Raw genomic sequence first — 23157 nt, 5'->3', positions numbered from 1 at the left:
GTGTGAAGGGCCATGATCACTATTCTGGTGCACTCTTAATAAAAAGACTTAGCTACTATATAGCACATGTTAATGTGAATAGCACTCTTTGTGGCCCATTTCAACCATTAATAAATGAACGAACAAGAGAAAAAGATTGAGAACACTACTTTTTTGGTAGAAATTTTTGTTCACAGAACTGAAAACTAAATGCACTCCTTTGTGTCCTTACAATCCTCTCATAGCACAGCCCAAACCACCACAAATTAACTCGGGGGGGAAAAAAAAAAAAGAATGCTAAAAGAACAAAAAAAAAAAATTACCTTAAACGGATTTGTCAAAATATTTTATGGTAAAACAGAACAAGTTTTCAAGACATACAAAAGTTTTAAACAAATCAAAAACAGTCAACAGAAAAGATGTGTCAGGCTCAGTGAAAAAGAACCAAAGACAATACAAAATACTTCAGTGAGCAGCTTTGATTGTAAAGCTGGTCATGGCATTTTCTACCACTCTCCTTGGCCCATACTGCATAATTAGTCCAATAATCCAATAATCTCAATAATGCAAACAAGTCACCTATTTCCTTCTCTCCTCCACCCCCCCCCCCCCCAAAAAAAAAAATACTCCACAAACAATTGCATTTTTTTCCTACTACAGCTCAACTTTTCTTCTGCTGACTTTGGTGGAATGTTCCTCTACAAACTTGCTCAAACTCTCTAGATCTCTGCTCCCACTTTCAAATTTAATGGGATTTTCTTTGTTGTTGCTTGGGGCAAAATAAATAGTAGGGAAGCCCTCAGTTTTGTACTTGTCACTGGGTATGTCATTGGTGGTAGCATCCATCTTGGCTATGACAATGCCTTCTTCTGTTCTGTACTTTTTGCCCAGTTCAGTGAAGATGGGCTCCAAGGCCTTGCAGTGTCCACACCATGGAGCATAGAACTCTATCAGTACATCACTCTTCGGATCCAGGACTATTTGTTCAAATGTTTTACCCACAACTATTTTTACAGGTCCTTTGTTACTTTTGGGTACAGGCTGCGACTTTACAATAGGATTCAGTTTTCCTGTTGAAAAGGATAATACAGTTAGTCTATACATTTTTCAAAAACATTTTTGCAACTATAAAAGTAATAAGCTAGTAGACCAGTATTCAAGAAGGTTTGGTTGGAAACAGGACTCCAGGGCCGGCTTAACCATTGGACCAGGTGAAGATCTGGTCCAGGGTGCCAGCAATTAAGGGTGCCAAAATATCCAGCCTCTGACCTCACCTGGTCTACAGGATAAGCCTTTTCACCCCCCTAAGGGTCCAGTATATCCCATTCTTCTCCCCCCCTACGGATCTAGCACTGTTCTCTCACCTCTCACTTCCCTGTCATATAAAGTTTATGTTGGTCAATGGTGGGAGCAGCAGCATGATAGGCTGCTCAGCCAGCTCAGGAGAGGGAGAGATGTTGAACCACATGGGAGAGGAGGGAGGGGGTGCCACCAAAGCAGCCCCTGCAGGGCTCAAACCGGAATGTACAGGAAATACTAGCCCGGGCTCAAACCGGAATGTACAGGAAATACTAGCCCAGGTAGAGAGGGAAAAGCAAGGGAGTGAACCTCCTCCTTCTCTCACTCTCAACCCACAAACTGCACTATCATGGGGGAGTGGGGAGAAGGGGGTGGAGGAGGGCACTGATATGCATGGAGCACAGGTTGACATTGCAATGAACTGTAACAGAAGACAGCACACACTTCCAATGTCTATATAAGCATGCTGCTGATCTCCTGTCAGTTCTCAATGCAATGGTTCAAGATAGCCAAAAGACAGGAGGAGAGAATACAGAAGAGGGATCCTGAAAGGAGTAAGTAAGTACTAATCAATGCAGAGACTGGGCTGAGAAAACTGAACAAGCGAGCAACAAAAGTATTGAAGATTAAGTTATGGGAGAGGCACGGAAAGGGAGAAGGTAACAGATTGGCACTAAGTACAGCCACTCTGCCCCCTGCTCAGAGGCTGTTCGACTAAAGATCACATAGAAACGTTGCATTTTTGGGGCGAGTGTGGACACACAAGTTAGTTTGTACCCTATTAACAGTGTGTCCCACTGATTGTCCTCTTTCTACCAAGTCTCAGAAATGCCTATTATATCTGCCTCATCATGTAGTGCTATTCTAGAATTTGTATACAGGCACTTCAAATTGTGTTTTTTTCCTTGCATCTATAAGCTGCTTAGAAGTTGAGGAGACAGACATAGGAAGCAACTGCTTGCCCTGGGATTTGTAGTATGGAGTGTTGCCACGATTTCAGTTTCTGCCAGGTACTTGTGACCTGGCTTGGCCACTGTTTGGAAAACAGGATACTGGGCTAGATGGACCATTGGTCTGACCCAGTATGGCTACTCTTTTCTTATGTATGTACACTTTGCCTTTCCAAGAACCTCAACTATTCAACGACAAGCTTTTGTAGGATTGGAAATACCAGTAGCAACCCTTTTTCCTATCGTACAGACAATTTTCCTACAGTACAGATAATCTAGGTAAATATATTTTGGAAAAGTTAGATAGGTGCAAGATTCAATCAAAAACACAGAAAATGTACTCCATACTACTTCTTATACAACAGCATACTGCAATGGGGAGAAGGTGGGAAAAGCTAGCATTTTTCACACCCATGTATATAAATATTTTATCCCACTCACATAACCATTTAATCAATGAAGATTCTTCACAGGGTATGCTAGGTAATTTAGGTGTGCTTTGCTTCAGTGACTGTTCCTATTGTGGTGCTTTTCAGCCCAGTGCTTGGAGCACACCCAACCCAGGGCTTTTTTTGAGGGGGTACTGAGTACCGGCACCTTTTCCATTGTCTGCTACAATTGACCCACGGACCCCAAGTTTTAATGAAAGAGCACAGGCTCTACACACCAATTCTGCCTTGTCATAGGTTCTGTGACTGGTTGCAGGGGGCCTGGCTATTGTGGGTTGGGTCCCTCAGTGATTACCCCACCCCTGAAGGGTGGCCTGACATTTGAGTACCGGAACTTTTTCGTTAGAAAAATTACACTGACCCAGCCAGTCAGGTTTTCAGGATATCCACAAGGAATATGCAAATCTATCATGCATATTCATCCTGAAAACCCAACTGGTTGGGTGTGCTCCAAGGATTGGATTGAGAATCACTGGCCTGTTGGATAGGGCATGTCTACAAATAGGATATGCACATAGGATACATACAGAAGTGTTCACATGTCCTGGACTGTTGGGGTGCAGCAGCTGAAGAAAATAGGAAGGTCTTTCGGCCCTAGTTACATTGGTGTATTGTGTGTCTTTTCCTGTCATGCATCATAAATAAAAACACGTGGGTAGAGACAAGAGAATGCATGTGGTGCAAAGTCCTCTTGGCAAAAGGGGAGGCTAGTAGCAACTCAGCTGGGAAAGAGGAGATCATGGCTGGTTTTTCAAGCTTTGAAGCTGGAAGCAGGCTGGTGTGGTTTGACATGCCTCAGGAAGACAGGTTGGTCAGCACGGAAGATCATGGATCTAAGGACCCTGGAAAGTGTGTAGAGAACATGTCTGCAGTGCTGAGCGAGCAAGCTACAATCAACAAGTGCCAGGTAGCAGGGACAAGACAGCACAAATGCACTTTTTTCTTGGCTTCTGTAGTCAAACCAATTGAATATTATCTCCACATGTGTACAATGTGTGTGGGCAAAGAAAAAGACAGATATCAGAGAACATACCTGTATGCAAAGTCTAAAGTAGCGATTCCCAAACCTGTCCTGGGGGAACCCTAGCCAGCCAGATTTCCAGTATATCACAATGAATATTCTTGAGAAATTTGTATACAAAGGAGGCAGTGTATGCAAATCTCATGCACATTCATTGTGGATATCCTGAAAACCTGACTGGCTGGGGTTCCCCCAGGACACATTTGGGAAACTCTGGTCTAAAAGAATGCACATTAAAATATTTAATGCTGGTTCAGTTTTGGCTATTTAGGGGCCCTTTACTAAGCTGTGGCAAGTACCAGTTTAAAAAGCCTTACCACAGGATGCGTTCATGAGTTTGCAATCAGTATGTGGGTTACATTTTTGTTGGAGGGGGCATGCCTGGGGCCAGAGAGTAGACATTCCTGTGCTACACGGCATACATTACTGCGTACTAACTGATCGTACTTTCGTTTCAAGAATCTTCAACGAAAAGGAACATAATTCTCTGTCCAAGGTACTTTTCACTGGAATAAACTGCCACAATCTATCTGCCACAAGACATCAACAGAAAATTTTAAAACCTGTCTGTAGATGCCTATGGCTCTGACAGTACTATGTTGGTCCCAAGAAGAGCCTGAATGATTTTTATCCCCCCTCCCCCATTATTTGCTATCCTGTCTGAATTGTAGTTCATCTCCTTTATCCTACTTGCCACGTCTAACCTACCACACATCTTATTTGTTCTCTTTAGACTATAAGCTGCTCAGATGTCTCTGTATATTGGGTGGGATAGTAAATTCTTAATAAACCTGGAAACTTGGTTAGCACAGGAATAGCATGCAAGTCTTTACTGTCTACAAAATTGGTGCACATGTGCTAATTATTTTTTTTTAAATAGCCGAGCACCAATGCCAACATTAGCTTATGGCCATTAATAGAAAACCTGGAAAAATCAGCCATTTTACAGCTGCAGTAAAAAGGGAGTGGGGTGGGAGAGAAAAGACGCACTGTCAATTATAGCTACAATACCATCTGAGCAACTGATAATGTAGGACGCTCTAAATAAGACTCCCGTTACCAGAGAATGTTACTAGATGCTGAGTTATGAGAGAATCCCCCCACCAACTATATGCCACATAGACTACCATAACAATGCAATATGGTCCAAGAAACAGGCTGATGATCAACAGTATACAAGAAAAGGAAAACAAGTGGGAAAAGCATGAGAAGCTCATGGAATTCTGTCCAACCTCATATGTTTTGTGGCTTTATGCCTGTCTGTGCTGCTTGTGGGTTGGTGGGTGCCTGCATGTGTGTAGGTTGGGAAGCATTGAGAACAAGGGGTAGACAGCTTGAAAGGAGCAATTTCTTAACAAAATTGCACAGAAAGTGAAATTGGGTCATTCTTTTGGGGGTGCTTATTTCTCTGAACACATGGGTCTGATCTGGCCCATTTTCAAACTTTTGTATCTTTTCATTATTTTTCCCTCATGCTAAATTTCATTCAGGTTAATTTTTTGAGAGTTGTTTTCCCCCCAGACATTTGGCCCCTTTCTGCCTAACTCTCCCCGACTTCTGTTAGGCTGGAAAGAAAAAATTTAAAAAAGCTGGCAGTGGAAGAAATTTGCTGTTACCCTATGAATTCTTTAGAACTCCATGGCTATAACACCCCCAGACCATATCATACCATATTCATTAAACTGAAATGTACTATGCAAATAATCCTGTGAATCAATGCTGTATCAAGAGACCTGCCTACTAGGAACGCAAAAAGATCAGCACGCACATTCCTCAATCTCCACTACCCCAACTGTAAAGGACTAAAATATAAATCCACATACACAACCAGTTTCTCCTACATATGCACACAGCTGTGGAATGCACTACCGAAGGCCATAAAAACAACGCAAGACCTAACTATCTTCCGAAGGTTACTGAAAACTGACCTGTTCAAGAAGGCATACCATAAACATCCATGCTAATTACTAAATAAGACTGTACATGAACTAGACAAAACCGAATTCTTAGCACTTGACTGACTAACCTCATTGCTATTAATGAACAAGCACTAACACTTTAATCCTTATGTCGAAAATGGTCTCTCTATAGTCGATGACCTAACGTATGTTACAATCCAATCTATCACTCGGGAACCTATATGCAATACCATAACGTATTCTTCTTTACCATGTATGTTTGCACCTTAATGCAATGCCTTTTGTAACTCTGTTACCTGGAAATGGCAATCGCCATTACGGCAAATGTAAGCCACATTGAGCCTGCAAATTGGTGGGAAAATGTGGGATACAAATGCTACAGATAAATAAATAAAAGGTAAAATTAAGTAATTTCTGGAAAAAGGCACACGCTGTCTACTACTGCACCTTAATATCGCACTTTAGACCAGAGACTCAAATATTAGCTCTTCCCTTAGTCTGTAATCACCAACCTTTGACCAAAAATATTTCATGATCATAGCTTTATCTTTTTTTGAATCCAATATACTTTGTCACAAAAATCCAGCATATGTACTTTATTTAACACAGCCACAGTGGAGTATGATCTAACTAGAAGGAAAGCCTTAGATCCCCACCTTCAACTCTTATTTCCTTATTAGTGGTACTTTAACAGGGTATATTTACAATCACAGGTGTAAAAACCTCCATAGCTCTAATTATTAAAAGTCCATGTGGTCTTAATCTATCTGGCTACCCACTGTGGAAGTGTTAGATAAAGTACATATGTTGGATTTTTCGTGGCAGAAGAATTTATATTGGATTGATACATAGTCTCTTTGATCCTCTTGAACAATACCTTTTTTGAATGCCAGCACAAAGTTCCTGAGAGTATCAGAGTCAAACTCATCAGGTTCCATGGCATACTTCTTGCCACCGACATCCAGGATAGCAACATTCACTTCTTCCCCACTATCGCCCAGCCCTAGGTCATTCAGCTCCGATGAGTAATCCTCCTCATTGGCAATGGTGAATGTGTATTCGGGGAAGTCCTTGGCTACTTCTAGAACTTTACTTCGCCAGTACTGGGTAGCTGAAAATCACCAAGTCACAAGAAGATGTTACATGAATGATATGAAGCAGGAATCAAACAGGGGAGAAAAAAAAAGGACAACAGGCAGAGACGGGGCAGAAGCAGATAACAGCAAGTTCCATCTATCATTTTATACAGTGAGATAACTCGCAAACTTCAATACAAAATCAGGAAAACATCCTTATGTATACAGCTTTCACACTTTAATGCCTTTCAACATCACTAAAGCAAAACACAGGGCAGTCTGGAATGGCTAGAAAATCGTTCTGTCTTATAGAGCTTGAATATAGAAGGAGACTGCCTTTCAGACTTGTCCAACCAAAATCTACTCATTTAATGATTATTTTTTTGTAATGAGGTACACTACTCGTATTCAAATGTTTATTCATAAATGCATTCCAGGTACTTGACAAGAAGCCTAAAAAACTGTGACACTAAACACTGTAAAGATTATAGCACCTTAAGGAAAATCAGACTTTTTTGCAAATGCATGTGGCTCAACCTTAGAGAACTGGAGGCTGCAAAGCCAAGTTAAATACAGTTACCAGAATGCATACCATAACTGTGGAACAGTTTCAAACAATACCACTAGAATTGAGAAATCCACAGAAAATCTAGAGAAACTGCAGATTCCAAGCTGCTAGATGATACTTGCACAGTAACAAAGCTACACACCCTTCCAGACTCCTATCTAAGACTTTTCATACTCCAAAACAAACATCATATAAGGCAAGGCTGTTAATCTGCTCAGCACCACCACTTAGACATGTGAAGCTGCTCCAGGTTCTTACCAACTCTGTAATCAAAGCCGAAGTCTATGGTGTAATAGACAACCACCAGGGGCCGCTTAGTGTACCTCTTCATATCATTGGATAGCTTACGATGACCAACTAAAGGCAGAGTGTATTTTGTCACGTGCTCCTTCACATCTGAATCTGTAGTGGAGTCCTGTAACAAAAATTGCAAATGTATCTTTCACTGCAAAGTTCTGGCATATATGGCTATGGATTGCCTCTTTGTAATTCCAAACCCACATGCAAAATAGGTACTGCTGAAGTAGTCAAACACTCCTGCAAGGAGCCCAAAGGCAGTTCCTTACCTTGAAAGTCAAAAGGTGCTTCTTTGGCTCATATTTTGACTGGAATTTTTCAGGCTGCATGACCACCAGTTGCCCTGGAGATGCACTTAAAAATTTTGTAATTTCATTGCTGAAGGTGTGGTGAAATTTATAGTCTTCTCTTAAGTTGTTGGCTGTTAAGATACAAACCATATTGGCAATGGGATCAGTTTACCGTGATGAGTTATCTTCCTATTCGTGTAAATCTTATACTGTGTCCAAGAATATATCAGCTAACCCCCACAAAAAAAAGTGGGACATATTTGGCACCAGGAAAAAATATGGAATGCTGCCAAAGACCAAAGATTACACAGATTTTTTTCTTCTTTTGGTTGAAGAACCTTTTGTTTTATGAACAGTCACTTGAATACAAAAACATTTTATGCTTTTACAATCATAATTGAAATCATATATAGGCCTAGACTGCTCGAAATTGCTTCCTTAAGTCATACCAAGTTCTCCCTTCTGCTTTTCTATAGCTTGAGTTGGGTCACCGATGGACTCCCCTCTCTACTTTTGTTTTTAAAAGTTTGGAACGTGGTAGGCTTTTGCTACTTCCCTAGCTCTTCTTTTGACTGCAAGAAATCCATTCCTCTTCTACAATATCTGCTACAAGGAGATTGATATGCTATACAGTTTTGTTAATGTAGGAGTACTTGGGGCTTGAAGATTGCTGGTTGAGAAATACTACTCTACACCAAAGATAAGGTAATGGGAATAAAGAGAGTCCTGAAGGGCAGGCCCTCCATACCTCGCTCTGACAAAACCACAGAACCCACCTGCATCTTGATACAACTGATAGGCCTTGTCCTGCTCGCCATTGAAGATGCCAAGTATGACGACATCATCACCATCTTTCACAAATTCCTGTACTTGCTTGACCGCCTGTATCTGCTTGGATGGAGGGCCAGCCTGATCAGTCATATAGTCGACAATACCTGTGCCAGAAAGATCACGCGAAAAAAAGAAAAAGAAATCTATTTAGGCAAGGCAACACAGAACTGTATTCTCTTCCAAAACTTTTCAGCACTATAGTACGAGGCAAATGCCTTATGGGGATATTTGGTTCATGTTACTTAGACATATCAGCAAAACAGATAAAGCTACTAATTCAGATGCAACGCTGGGGATGATGTACAGCCGAACTGCAAATTGTAGACTATTTAGGATTGGTCATTTGCTTCCGTTTTCAGTTTGGTTTCTTCACTAGGGTTACCATATGGCTCCAGAAAAAGGAGGACACATTGATCCAGTCCGGGTTTTGATTCCATTGAAAGCAATGTAAGTAAATCCCAAACTGGCTCAATCTGTCATCCTTTTTCTGGATCCATATAGTAACTGTATTCTTCACATTGCTGTGAGAATTAACATGCCTTGTCTGGTATGTGCACTAAGATGTTTCACTGCACATTAAAAGGCATTAACATACTATAATGCACTTTAATGTGCATGGAAAACTTTGGTCTTGCCTGCTAATTTTCTTTTCTTGAATCCATCCAGACTAGTCCAGATTGTACCCATCAGCCAATGGACAGAAACTAATGAGCTACAAGCGCTACACTATAAAAAGGCACCATGCAGCCACAGCTCATCAGTATTCCTGTAACAAAGCATATGAGGACTAACCAAACTAAAATTCCTCCATACATAAACTCCAGAGAAGATGAGAATTCAGGGATCCAAAACAGTCAAGTGGTCCCTTGGGGAAACTTCTAGAGCCACCAGTTCCTCCTCGCAGGAAATCCTAGGTAGAGATAGTACCAGATACACAAAAAGGAACACTTCTCCAGCTACAGGGTGGTGTCCAGCCTGGTTTGGTTGGACTCTAAGAAAACCGTCAAGCTGGTAACAAAGCACCCATTATGTCGGGTGAAGAAACTTCTGCTAAGACTCCAGCTCCAAACCAAACATAGCTGCTTCCCTTGCTCTCTCCCCTCAAGCCTGTAAAAGTTGGCAAAGGAATGTAAGATCATCAGGTAGTGGCTCTATAAATCTCTTCCAGGAAGATGAACTAAGATGGACTGATGAGACAAAGTCAGCACGGATTTAGTGAAGGGAAGTCTTGCCTCACCAATCTAATGCATTTTTTTGAGGGGGTAAGCAAACATGTGGACAATGGGGAGCCGGTTGATATTGTATATCTGGATTTTCAGAAGGCGTTTGACAAAGTGCCGCACGAAAGACTCCTGAAGAAATTGCAGAGTCATGGAATCGGAGGTAGGGTATTATTATGGATTAAGAACTGGTTGAAAGATAGGAAGCAGAGAGTAGGATTGCGTGGCCAGTATTCTCAGTGGAGGAGGGTAGTTAGTGGGGTCCCGCAGGGGTCTGTGCTGGGTCCGTTGCTTTTTAATGTATTTATAAATGACCTAGAGATGGGAATAACTAGTGAGGTAATTAAATTCGCCGATGACACAAAATTATTCAGGGTCGTCAAGTCGCAGGAGGAATGTGAACGATTACAGGAGGACCTTGCGAGACTGGGAGAATGGGCGTGCAAGTGGCAGATGAAGTTCAATGTTGACAAGTGCAAAGTGATGCATGTGGGTAAGAGGAACCCGAATTATAGCTACGTCTTGCAAGGTTCCGCGTTAGGAGTTACGGATCAAGAAAGGGATCTGGGTGTCGTCGTCGATGATACGCTGAAACCTTCTGCTCAGTGTGCTGCTGCGGCTAGGAAAGCGAATAGAATGTTGGGTGTTATTAAGAAGGGTATGGAGTCCAGGTGTGCGGATGTTATAATGCCGTTGTATCGCTCCATGGTGCGACCGCACCTGGAGTATTGTGTTCAGTACTGGTCTCCGTATCTCAAAAAAGATATAGTAGAATTGGAAAAGGTACAGCGAAGGGCGACGAAAATGATAGTGGGGATGGGACGACTTTCCTATGAAGAGAGGCTGAGAAGGCTAGGGCTTTTCAGCTTGGAGAAGAGACGGCTGAGGGGAGATATGATAGAAGTGTATAAAATAATGAGTGGAATGGATCGGGTGGATGTGAAGCGACTGTTCACGCTATCCAAAAATACTAGGACTAGAGGGCATGAGTTGAAGCTACAGTGTGGTAAATTTAAAACGAATCGGAGAAAATTTTTCTTCACCCAACGTGTAATTAGACTCTGGAATTCATTGCCGGAGAACGTGGTACGGGCGGTTAGCTTGACGGAGTTTAAAAAGGGGTTAGATAGATTCCTAAAGGACAAGTCCATAGACCGCTATTAAATGGACTGGAAAAATTCCTCATTTTTAGGTATAACTTGTCTGGAATGTTTTTACGTTTGGGGAGCGTGCCAGGTGCCCTTGACCTGGATTGGCCACTGTCGGTGACAGGATGCTGGGCTAGATGGACCTTTGGTCTTTCCCAGTATGGCACTACTTATGTACTTATGTACTTATACAGCCCAAGAAGTCACTATCTAGATTGTAAGCTCTTTGAGCAGGGACTGTCTTTTTGTGTATAGTGTGCAGCGCTGCGTATGCCTTGTAGCGCTACAGAAATGATAAATAGTAGTAGTATTTCTCTAGCTGAACGAGCTCTGAGAACTTGAGGTAGTACTTAACCTTTGAGAAGATAGGCCAAAGCAATCACTTCCTTTAGTCAACACAACAGTTGCCTTTGTGGCTCTTCACTTTTCCTGACAAAGAGCACAGTCAGTCAATTACAAAAAGGGTGTCCATACTTTTAAGAATTTTTTTTTTTTGCTTTTCTTCCCCTACCTCTTCCACAGAGAGACATTCTGCTCATTCTGAGTAGCTCATGCACTTGATTCCACCGTAACACTCATTGAAGGGGATTGCTCTTCTATCCGTTGCAACAAAATAGAATGCTATGCCATCAAACAAGCTTTATAAATAAATAAAAAAAATGCAGGGACTTGCTTTTCTTCATGTAAATCCTCCATTCAATCTAACAAACTCAAGCTCGCATTCACAGGCAAGGTTACTCCTAACATCACCCATATCCAAAATTCCTGAATATTCAGACATGTTTCCAGGTACTTTCTTATTTCCCCACATTGCTTACAAGTACCATTAGTGGGCAGCCCCATTTCCTGAGTCCTATTGGGATGATGTATATCCTATGTAGAAATTTATACAGCTTAAATCTCAAAGCTGGCTATTTCCCACTGGTTTCTTCCCCCCTATAACCCCCCTCTGAAAAACTTCCAACCCACAAACTCCTCCCTCCATTTATTCACCACATGACGCTGGTAGAGGCCATATTTTTCAAAACGTTATCCCCATCAAGGCTTTATGAATGGCTAATTACCTTCTTAAAATAATGTTACATTTGAATGTAAGGATATCAACCCTTATTCAATAGGTCATATTTTGATTTTAATGCAGCAAATCCAGTATTTGGGCTTCATCTTCCTCTAAAACATCTGACAAAAACCTAATGCCTTTACAGTTTCACAGTTTAAAAGCTGCACTCTGCATCCCCGGAGGGAAAAAAAAACCCCATTCTCCAACAAAGACAAGTACCGAGAGCAATGCAGGGTCAGTCCTGCTTGCTTGTAGGCCAGCCCCAACAGTTCTCCAAGTACCTAAACATTTTAGAACTTCGTCCCTTTGAGTGCTTATTCCTAAACATACTCCAGGAGCCCTAATAGTGAAAAGATTGACCTAGTACTCTATAGTTGTTGCTTTCGGCACCTAACCTTTATACCGTTCAGGAAATCTAGACTGCCCCAATTTGACTGACTGTACATTTGTCCTTTAGATTGTAAGCTCCTTTGAGCAGGGACTGTCCTTCTATGTTAAATTGTACAGCGCTGCGTAACCCTAGTAGCGCTTTAGAAATGTCAAATAGTAGTAGTAGTAAGGAGGGCAATATCTGATTCACATGAAAAAACAATATTACTTTGGGAAGAAAGGAAGAAACTATATCAATTGACATTCCTTCTGTAAAACATAAAATGGGTTCTCAGCAGGATATGGCTTATGGCCTATAATTCCAAAAACCTAGCCAAACAAATAGCCACCAAAAAGACCAAAATTTCAATGCAAGATACTTTAAAGATGTTTTCTTGAGATTCAAAAGGTGGAGCCGAAAACACCTGCAAGACCAAATTAAAATGCATAGTGGGCATCCAAGTACACCAATTCAGTTCAGATCTTATATACTGCTAATATCCCCTATTCAAGGTTCAGTGCGGTACACTGTAATTGAAACAAGGTTGGGTACAATATTACCACTCTTAAGGAAACATACAACATCTGGATGGGAAGCCACCAACGTTCCTTCTAATTGATCTGTAACATGCCAGTGACATCACCTGCACTTTTGAGAGGATAAAGGACAGACCTTTTCACAAAATCTTCCTGCAAATTCAAAGTCTGAACTAATGAAGCTCGAAAAACAACATAATCCTCTCTGCACATCATGCTTCAATGACTCTCTGGACTCTAGCATTAAGGCAAAGAGGTAGCATGCATCCAAAAAAGTTGGCTAACCAGACCAGGATGGAGGCACGATCTTCTGTAATAGATGACCCCAACAGCAGCTAGGGAGGGGGATATATACAGTAAGTCCATTTGTGGACAAGCCTGAACAAGTGCATTGAGACCTGCTGATTCCAGCTATTTCCTCCAATCAAAAAGAAAGAGGACACCATGAAATCCATAACTGAACTCCCCACCAGTGGGCAAATCAATGGTAAATGACTTTACCGAGAGGATACAACACAGGATACAACACATTCCTGCAAAAGAAGCCCGCTTGTACATTCGACTCCCGCTATGTTTGCTGTCGACGATGCCTGAAAACGTTTGACTCCAAGAAAGAAAAAGAGCATAGCAGCCTCTCTGGCTACTCTAACTTTATGCATCCCTGATAGGACACATAATCTTCTCCTGTAGGGCCACAGCAGTTCACTTCTTTCCCCTAGACCAAGAGCTAAAAAGCCTCCAGTGCTCTCCTAATGGCAAGCTTTGATCTGTCTAGCAGTTTTATGTAATCTGATATTGACAGAGGGTGCCATGCTCATCTGTGTCCATGCACCCCCCAAGCCATGTTCTGCCTCCTCCACCAGACCTGTACCTGTAGTCATCACCATCCAATTTAGTGGTCTCAGGGCCTCTTGCCAAATTCTGGAGTCTAGTCACCATCCCATGATGGTTTTGACTCGTTAACCATGGGAGCCTATATTGTACTCCTGAAACTGAGGGGACCAATGACTCAGACAACTACAAGGGGCCAACTGTTAGCTTGAGCCCAGGGCATTAAGTCCAGGGTTGCAGCCATTGACCCCAGTACCTTGATATCATTCCAGACCCAGGGAGCACCGTCAAGAATCTGAGCCTGAAGTTTCTGGATCCTCTGTCTGAGCAAGAACACTTTTCCCAGTCTGGTATTAAAAAAAGTCCCCAAATACTCTAATGCATTGGGGGGGGGGGGGGGGGGGGGGCTGCAGCTTGCTTTTGGCAAAACTAACTATCCATCCCAAGAACTCTAGGATTGTACCACTTGTGCCGTCACTTGACGACTCTTGCTCTAATAATCCAGTCATGAGATAGATACAAGTAGACCAAGAGCTCCACTCTGCGCAGTGCAGTTGCCACAACAACTATGACCTTTGGAAATGTGCAGGGAGCTGTACAAGCTGAAAGGTAGAGTAAAATGACAAATCAAAATTTTGGTGTGGAAATCAAATGGGAAACGTGTAACTGTGTCTCCTTGAGATCAAGTGAAGTAAGACCTCTGCCCCTGGTCCCCCTGAAATGACCAAATGCAAAGTCTCCATTCTGAAATGGGAGGAATCCACAGAGTTCAGGTCACACTCTAATCAAGAATCAGTTGAAAAGTACCCTTTCTTTGGTACCAATTAATAGAGTTAGAGTTATCAACCTCTCTCTCCTGCGTGGGTATGGTAGTAACACCTAAAGCAGTGTTTCCCAAGTCAGTCCTGGAATACCCCTTGCCAGTCAGGTTTTCAAGATTGCAAATCTTTCATGCACATTCATTGTGGCTAACAATGGAGACAGTCTATGCAAAATCAATCTCTTGCATATTCATTGTGGGTATCTTGAAAACCTGACTGGCAAAGGGGTACCCCAAGACTGACTTGGGAAACACTGATCTAAAGCAATCAACCTTTCCAGGGTACTTTTAACTTTTTCCCCCAGTGCTTAGTAGGGAGAAACTAAAGTCATCTATGAGGCAGTGGGAAAATTCCCATTTGTACTCCTGACTAGTGGGTCCTGGATGTAGTGTTAGCAAAGTTTATTCAAGTTCACTCCTGAAAGATGCAAATAGCCACGCTCTTATCCACTCCATTGGGGGGGGGGGGGGGGGGGGGGGGAAATCCCCAAGCTTGTACTGAGGGCTTCCAGAAGTTCCTGTGGCCTTCTGACCTTGGGAATATTTTCCTGTGGTTCAAACAAAAGTGGACAACTACGCTGTGAAACTAGCCATCCTGCTTGTCTAACATCTCACTTCACTTCTCTAAAGTGCATGTGACTTGGAATGCACTCAAAGTACCTCACAGTCTATCTTCCTGCAGCTTTGGAGGCTTGGTTTCCCTCAAATCTTTTCTGAAAGGCAACTTGCTCCTAAAGCAGTAGTTCCCAAACCTCACCTGGGGGAACACCAGTCAGGTTTTCAGAATATCTGCAATGAATATTCATGCTTGGATTTACATGCATTGGAGGCACTGAAGATGAAATATTTGTTTTGTCCCAACCAGACCAGTCCAGAATTTCTGAGGTTATGCCTGTCAGCCAGCAGATGGAGAGAAACCAATGACCTATGAGTTCTGCACTATAAAACATGCATCATCAACATTCTGTGTTGCTAATCGATAGTAATAAAGTATTCCACATGCAGCTCTGGACTAGGCTGGCGAGGCAGCTTCTGGGCCGGTCACCTAGTTTGGTTTTGCTGGACAAAAAGGAATTCAGGACATCAGAGCCTCAGGGGATATCTGGAGCATGCTATTGGAGGGAACTCCTGAATTGTTTATACATGTGATAAGGATATCATAACATGGAGGGTACAGACAATTTTTGTACTTTGGATTAGGGTTGCACTGAATATTCATATTGGCCCCAAATAGTGCACTGAATACATTATTTATATTTGGTCAAATAGCGACAAATTCAAATATGAATAATTCAAGGGTCTGTGCTAAATACTACTAAAACAAATAATAAAAGCAATGTGATTAAGTATTTGTTATGTTAAAGCTCAATGCCAATTATTCATATTCGGTATTTGGCCAAATATTTTTCATTATTTGTATTCAGCTGAATAATAAAGTCTACTTAGGATAGTCTAACATTTGTTATACCAATTATTTCAACAGCAGCATCAAAATTAGATTTAAGCAACATGGTGCTCTACTATTTCCTATGGAAAAAAATTAGTTCTTACCTGATAATTTTCTTTCCTTTAGTCCCAAATGATCAGTACAGACTAATGGGTTGTGCCCAACCACCAGCAGGTGGAGATAAAGAACACTAACAAGCTGTGCCATACAAGCACCTATACATTAGAAAGCCAGTATTCAATAGCTAAGCAGTGGACGGAATGACTCAGTCAAAAAGTCCAGACAAGAGACGGCTTGAAGTTCAGAAACCCGCCTTGCAGAACAGATAGCAACCAGAAAAACTGATTTTAATGTCAGATCTTCAAAAGAGATTGAGATGGGTTCAAATGACTCTTGCTGCTGTTTATCACCCATCCTAGGCAACAAAGCAGAGAAACTGTTTTGGAAGTATTCTGAAGACTCTCTCAAAAGGAAGGTACTTGAATGAGCCAGTCATTCAGATAAGGGTGCACTTGAATACCTTTGTTTGCAAAAAAAAGGCCACCATTACTTTGGAGAAAGTGCATGGGGCAGCTGATAGTCTGAATGGCATTGCTGTGAATTGAAAATGACTCCCTAAGATCACAAAGATATATTCTGTGAGGAGACCAAATTGGAATGTGAACATAAGCCTCCTTGAGATCTAGAGGTAAGAAATTCTCCTGGTTAGACCGAGGCTATAACTGATCTGAGGGTCTCCATTCTGAAGTGCTGGATTTTTTTTATTTTTTTTTATTTTTATCATTTTCACATTATTTACAAGCATTACTACTTGGATAAGGAAAACAGTTGGAAAATCTTCAATTTAAACAAGATCCAGGAAACCATTCAAAACTTACATTAGACCACCAATTCGGGGGCTAAGAGCCGTTAACTTAGGAGAAAGTATATTCAATAAAACAAATTTCAAGATGCAATATTGCATTAGCGAAGTGCTGGATTTTGAGGGACTTGAAACCCTTGAAGTCCAGAAATGGACAGAAGGAACCTCCTTTCTTCAGTACAATGAAACAAATCTAGTACCTGCCTGTTCCTCTCTCTCTGCCAGAGGAAATGGCTGAATTGCACCCAGCAGTAACAAAGACTGCAAAGTCTCTTGTACTGACAGACACTTGCTGGAGTTGCTGCAAGGTGATTGTGAGAAAATATCTGTGATTGGTCGGCAGAATTCTAGTTTGTAATCTCACAAATGACATCCAACACTCATTGGTATGTAGTTATGGTGGTCCACGCCTTGTAAAAAAGGAAAGACGCCCTCCCAAAACTAGAGACAAGGAGTGAACCCTGTCCCTGTCATTGAGGGATGACCAGAGGATAGAGGGTCTCTAAGAGGTTGGCAAAGCTTTTTTTTTTTTTTTAAACCTCCTTGAAAGAAGACAGTCTCTTGGAAATTTCCCCGATCTGTAACACCTGGCTTCCTTGAAACGGGCTTTAGCTATTCAGGACCGAGGTTTAGTTTTGTCTTCAGGAAGGTGCGCAACTTAGTTTTCTAAAGCCTTAATCTTCTCTAGATCAGAACCAAAGAGAAGTTTGCCCCTGTAAGGCAGTTTAGCCAAACAAGACTTGGACACTACATCAGCTGCCCAATGTCTTAAACCAAAGCTTTCCTGTAAACACCGCTAGGGCCATAGACTTAGCTGATGGTCACAGGATATCATATAAATCATCTGCAAGGTAAAACCATGCTGCTTCCAAAGGCGGCAAAAAGTCAAGTGGAGAATCTAAGTCAGACAACTGCTGAACCCAAGATAAAGAAGCTCTAGCACAAAAAAAAAAAAGGAGGTACAACTTCTGCTTGGGAATTTAAAGCTGTTATTTGGAAAGCAAATTTAAAGAGGACTCCAGTCTACGGTCATGCAAATCCTTAAGGGCTAATTAGAGCATCTACTTTCAGAAAACAATGCTTAAAGTCAGGGCTGGTCTTAGCAGGTGTGGGGCCCTATGCAGACCAATTTGATGGGGCCCCATCCTAGCCCCGCCCTAGCTCCAGGGCCGGCCACCCTTACCTCCGAGCTCCCAGGCCATCCTCCTCCCTCCAAGGCCCCCTCCCTGTCCCCTTCTACCCAGCTCCAAGGCCCCCCTCCCTCTGAATTTTAAAAGTTACCTCGTCAGGTTACAGGCAGCAGCAGGAGTGAAAAGTGTGCGAGCTGTGCTGCTCGGCGCTTCAGGAGCCTTCCTTTCCCTCTCTCAGCTCTGGTCCCGCACTCATTTCCTGTTTCCACGAGGGCGGGACCAGATCTGAGAAAGGGAAAGGAAGGCTCCTGAATCGCCGAGCAGCTGAGCTTGCACGCTTTTCACTCCTGTCGCTGCCTGTAACCAGACGAGGTAACTTTTAAAATTCAGAGGGAGGGGGACTGGAACTCGGGCGGTCGGGGCGGAGGCGCGGGGCCCCCTTGAGCGCGAGGCCCTATGCGGTCGCCTCGCCCTAAGACCGGCCCTGCTTAAAGTCAATAGAAGGAGGTAAAGTTTAGACTAATCAGGAGTGACCCACTGAGCCACAATGAATTCCCCTCATAGCCTCATGAATATGAAAAGATTTAGAGGGCCTTTTTGTACCAGACATTATCAAGGGGGCTGAGGACGCAGCCTGAGCAGGAGAGGTAAAAACTTCTATAGTTTTGGTTATTAATAAGGGGAGTTCTTCCTTAAGAATTAACCTAGCTGCTTTATCAGGCATATCTGATTCAGGCAAATAAGTAGAAAATGAATACTCAGAAGTTACTGATAATCTTTCTTCAATCTTGAGGATATGACGGAGAAAGCTTTTCCAACTCAAGTGCAGATAATGTTCTCTTTTTTTGAAAGATTCTCTTCAGAAAGAGGCTGAGAAGCAGGTGTGAGAAACAGGCTGTTTGCTGTTTAACAGGAAAACACAATGTAAAAGGCGTACAAAATTCAGGTGAAAGAGGGCAGCGAGGAAGCCCACTGATCAATGTAAGCCGGCTCCAGCATCTTGCAGAATTTGTAATTCAGCTGGTTTAACACAAACATTACACATGCCTGATGGCGATAGCGGCTACAACAGCGGGAACAGCATTTTAAAAGTTCAGCCACGCTCTAGTACTGTTTCTACTGAGGCTGCTTATTTCTGCCAGCCCATTTGCTTCAAAGGTACTGTAAAGTCATATAACTTCACACAAAAAAAGGTAATTGTCAAAGAGAAATGCAAAGGTAAAGCTTTTTCTTTTTTTAACGAAGCAGGAGAAAATTAGCAAGGGAATAACAGAAGCAAAGAAGTGGTAATGTGGGGGCAGGGAGGGACCTAGCATCACTAGGTTTACCCCTAAGGCACAGCACTCTCTCAACCCCAACTCAACTGAACCTGGTAACAGGACAGGAGACCACAGACCTGCACAAGGAACGTCTATCCACCTGCTGGAGCTGGAGAATACTGGCTGAGTTCTAATGCGCAGGTGCTTATATGGCACAGCTCGCTAATTAGTGTTCTCTATCTCCACCTGCTGGTGGATGGGCACAACTCATTAGTCTAAACTGATCCTTTGGTGACATAATGGAATGTCTTATTTCATCCGTTACCTTCCTGTCCAATTATTTATTTTAGTTACATTTGTACCCCGCGCTCTCTCACTCATGGCAGGCTCAATGCGGCAATGGAGGGTTAAGTGACTTGCCCAGAGTCACAAGGAGCTGCCTGTGCCTGAAGTGGGAATCGAACTCAGTTTCTCAGTTCCCCAGGACCAAAGTCCACTACCCTAACCACTAGGCCACTCGGTTTTAAGGAAGTATAAAAATCTTCTGATAACTCATTTCCCCAGGGTGCTACTGCATCACAATCATGGCCGCAAACCCCTTTCACATGCCCTAAAGTTCAAGTGCACCAGATAACTGGTTCTCAACTGGTGGGTGCAAGCTGAACATCCTCATAAAAAGCCTGTAGGAGTATGACCAAATGAGGCCCCAATTGAGAATTTACAAATGATACCGCATAGCCTTTGATGCCTAGCAACAGATGCTCTTGGCCAGCTAATATCGCTAAGGGAAGAATGGCAGAGTACATAATCTCAACATGGGTACCAAATGCATTAAGTTTATGCACAGCCCTTAATGGCTTCAGTCTGCAACTCCCAGACGAAAGGTGATGGAATAGGAACAGAGGTTAAAAATATTTAAAAAAACAAACAAAAAAAACCCCACACACATACATACATACAACTCCTCACCATATTTTTCTCTAGGACCATTGTATTCGAAAGCTTTGCCTTTGCGGAAGATTTTTAAAGTTGGGTAACCAGTGACGCCAAACCTTCCTGCAATTTCGGTCTCAGCTGTAGCATCCACTTTGGCCAGAGGAATAGGTGGTGTACGCTTGCTTAGCTCCTGTGCTGCCTTTTCATACTCTGGAGCCAGCTTTTTGCAGTGGCCACACCTGCTCAGAAGAGAAAGAAGCAATTTAAAGCATGTAATACTACAGCTTACTAGCTAAGATTCTTGGGTTTATTTACCATCCTTATTTAAAGAAGAGTGCAAAAGAAGGTCAGAAGAAAGCTTGCAAACTGTGCTGTTTCTTACCAAGGGGCATAGAACTCCACCAGAATGATATCAGCATTGTTCACAACATCATCAAAATTATCTTTGGTCAGTACTATCGTGGCATCTGGTGGGGGCACCCAATCCGGTTGGGAAATTTCTTTTACTTTGGCTACAATTGCTACAAAACAAAGCCAAAACAGAAGTAATCAATTGGTGGAGTCTAACAATACAAAAAAAAAAAGTGTTAAGCTGGGAATACAATGATGGCTCTCGTAATTTATGATAAAAGGAGAGAGGAATAAAAAAAAAAAAAATATTCCCTTTAGATTTTTGTACCCCATAGGTGGTTAGAAAATAGTTACAGGGGCCTTGCAGACATTTGTCAACAAGACTGAGAATCTTCTTTACATTCATCCACAGAGAAAGTTTTAAGTCATGTTCATAAGAATACAAGCGTTGCCAAACTGGGACAGACAGGTCCATCAGGACCAGCATCCTGTTTCCAACAGTGGCCAATCCAAGTTACAAGTACCTGGCAAGATCCCAAAGCAGTTCATGTCTTACACTTTCACACTGCTCCAACTACAAAAAATTTGAAGGCGGTATACAACTGCATATACAAAGTAAACAAAATAAAATGGAATAGATATGCATATCTTCAATCCTATAGATCAGAGCTCCCCAAGCTTTAAGAAAAGGGCTATACAGAACATGTCAGCCAGTGGATGGGAATTGGATGAGCAGGGCAGGAAGGAATTTTTTTTTTTTTTTTTTGGGGGGGGGGGGGGGGGGGGGAAGGAGAGGAGCAGAACTCCCTTATAATTTTTCCTGCCCGTATCGATCCTGGGTCCCTTGGAGGTATATGGGCGGTTTGGAAACCGACGTAGGTGGGATGGCTGAAGGGAGCTCAGTGCAGGATCTGACAAAAAAAAATGCTCAGGGCACCACAAATCTCTTAAGTGGCCACAAGACAGTTTCATTTATAAGCTGGTCACAGAAATCACTGTAGTGACTTTCCATCTAATTCATGCTTGCTCTGACAAGGTTTTAATCTTATTAATACAAAACAAAAAAACAATTTAATTATCCTGTTTTGGGTTGCAGATAATTGTTTTTTAAATTTTTTATAGTAAGTAATTGTTAAAGATAAGTCTATGCAGGGAAGACGTTGATTTATGTTGAAATTTGTATTTAATTGTCGAGCGCTGCTTAGTGTTGGACTTGTTAGGTAGGTTATAAAGGTTATTTTAAATGTAAAATTTCTCAAGTACATTGTGTATGTTTGAAACTGTTGGTACAGACATTGTTTATTGTGTTGTTGTGGTTGGTTGCAATAAAAAAAAGATTGAAACATAAATGTAAAATTTCTAAATTAAAAAAAAAAAGTGTCATGCATGCCAATCGGTAGTGCAATGCACATATAAATGTAAGCATATCAACACTAAAGGGGCCCTTTTTACTAAAGCTTGGGGGGGGGGGGGGGGTTCTTTTACTAAGGTGTGCTAGCATTTTTAGCTTGACCTAAAAAAATCAGCTGGCGCTAAATGCCGAGATGCCCATTATATTCGTATAGGCATCTTAGCGTTTAGCACTGATATTTTGGACGAGCTAAAAATGCTGGCGTACCTTAGTCAAAGACCCCCTTAGTGCACTAAAATACCACATGACCCATAGGTATAAAATAGGGCATGCAGATTTGGTGCATGGTAAGCTTTACTAAAAGGGCCCCAAAATGACAAACACTGAACACTTTTTCTTTAAATGTATTTAAACTGCACAAAATTAAATTAAGCAGTTTCACCTAAACTGTTTCAGAGAAATCCAAGATGAAGCTACACACATTCAGGTCCAGCCTGACCACAGGGCAGAATAAGCTTCTGCATGGGGCAGCAAAATTGGATTGGCAGCAATGAGTGTTTTGCAGACTTGCTGACTGCTTTGCCTGCGCTACTCCAGAGGATTTGGGAAAAGAAGCTGCTAAATACTTTGGAGGAGTGGACAGAGAAAGAAAAGTACTGAACTTTGTGAGGGAGGAGCTTGAGATGGCGGCTGAGGGGGGGTGGTGGTGGTGGAAGTTGCCTATGGTTTATTGAATTTTATATACCTCCTCCCATACGTAACAGCAAAGTAGTTTACAATATAAAAGTTAACAATGAAAAAGGAACTCAAAATTAGTACAGCATAGAGAGTCATGAAATAGGCACGAGAGAATTTAGACAAAAGCAGAATATAATGCTATTGCATCTGTTCAGAACCGGGACTGTCACCATTAGGTTCCTTATGCTGGTCCTGCTCACACTGTAGCTACCTGGGGTATCTAACCTCATACTCAACCCTCAATCTGAGTCGAGTTTTCAGGATTTCCCCAATGAATATGCATGGCATTTGTATGTACTGCTTTCACTGTATGCAAATAGATCTCATGCATATTAAGGAAATCCTGAAAACCCAACTGAGCAAGGGCCAAGGTTGGACACCCCTGCAATAGCACCCACTGCTCACTATTCTCAAAAGCA

At 42.1% G+C, this 23157-nt stretch overlaps 1 protein-coding gene across 1 annotated transcript in view; it reads right to left on the bottom strand.

Annotated features, from left to right (window-relative positions):
- Positions 1-308: 308 nt before the first annotated feature.
- The window catches only part of PDIA4 (protein disulfide isomerase family A member 4), a 66530-nt gene continuing 43681 nt past the window's right edge, over positions 309-23157 (bottom strand). Inside the window, exons 4-10 of the mRNA XM_030204278.1 lie at positions 20681-20819; positions 20332-20537; positions 8625-8783; positions 7828-7979; positions 7520-7676; positions 6495-6728; positions 309-1049 (exon numbers count right to left, since the gene is read on the bottom strand). Of these exons, the coding sequence (XP_030060138.1) occupies positions 634-1049; positions 6495-6728; positions 7520-7676; positions 7828-7979; positions 8625-8783; positions 20332-20537; positions 20681-20819 (1463 nt within the window). The 3' untranslated portion in view covers positions 309-633. The remainder of the gene's footprint in view (positions 1050-6494; positions 6729-7519; positions 7677-7827; positions 7980-8624; positions 8784-20331; positions 20538-20680; positions 20820-23157) is intronic.

This window comes from Microcaecilia unicolor, chromosome 1 (assembly GCF_901765095.1).
Source record: "Microcaecilia unicolor chromosome 1, aMicUni1.1, whole genome shotgun sequence".
NCBI classification, from domain to species: domain Eukaryota; kingdom Metazoa; phylum Chordata; class Amphibia; order Gymnophiona; family Siphonopidae; genus Microcaecilia; species Microcaecilia unicolor.
The sequence above is the reverse complement of the archived record's forward strand: the minus strand, read 5'-3'. Positions and strand labels throughout refer to the sequence as shown.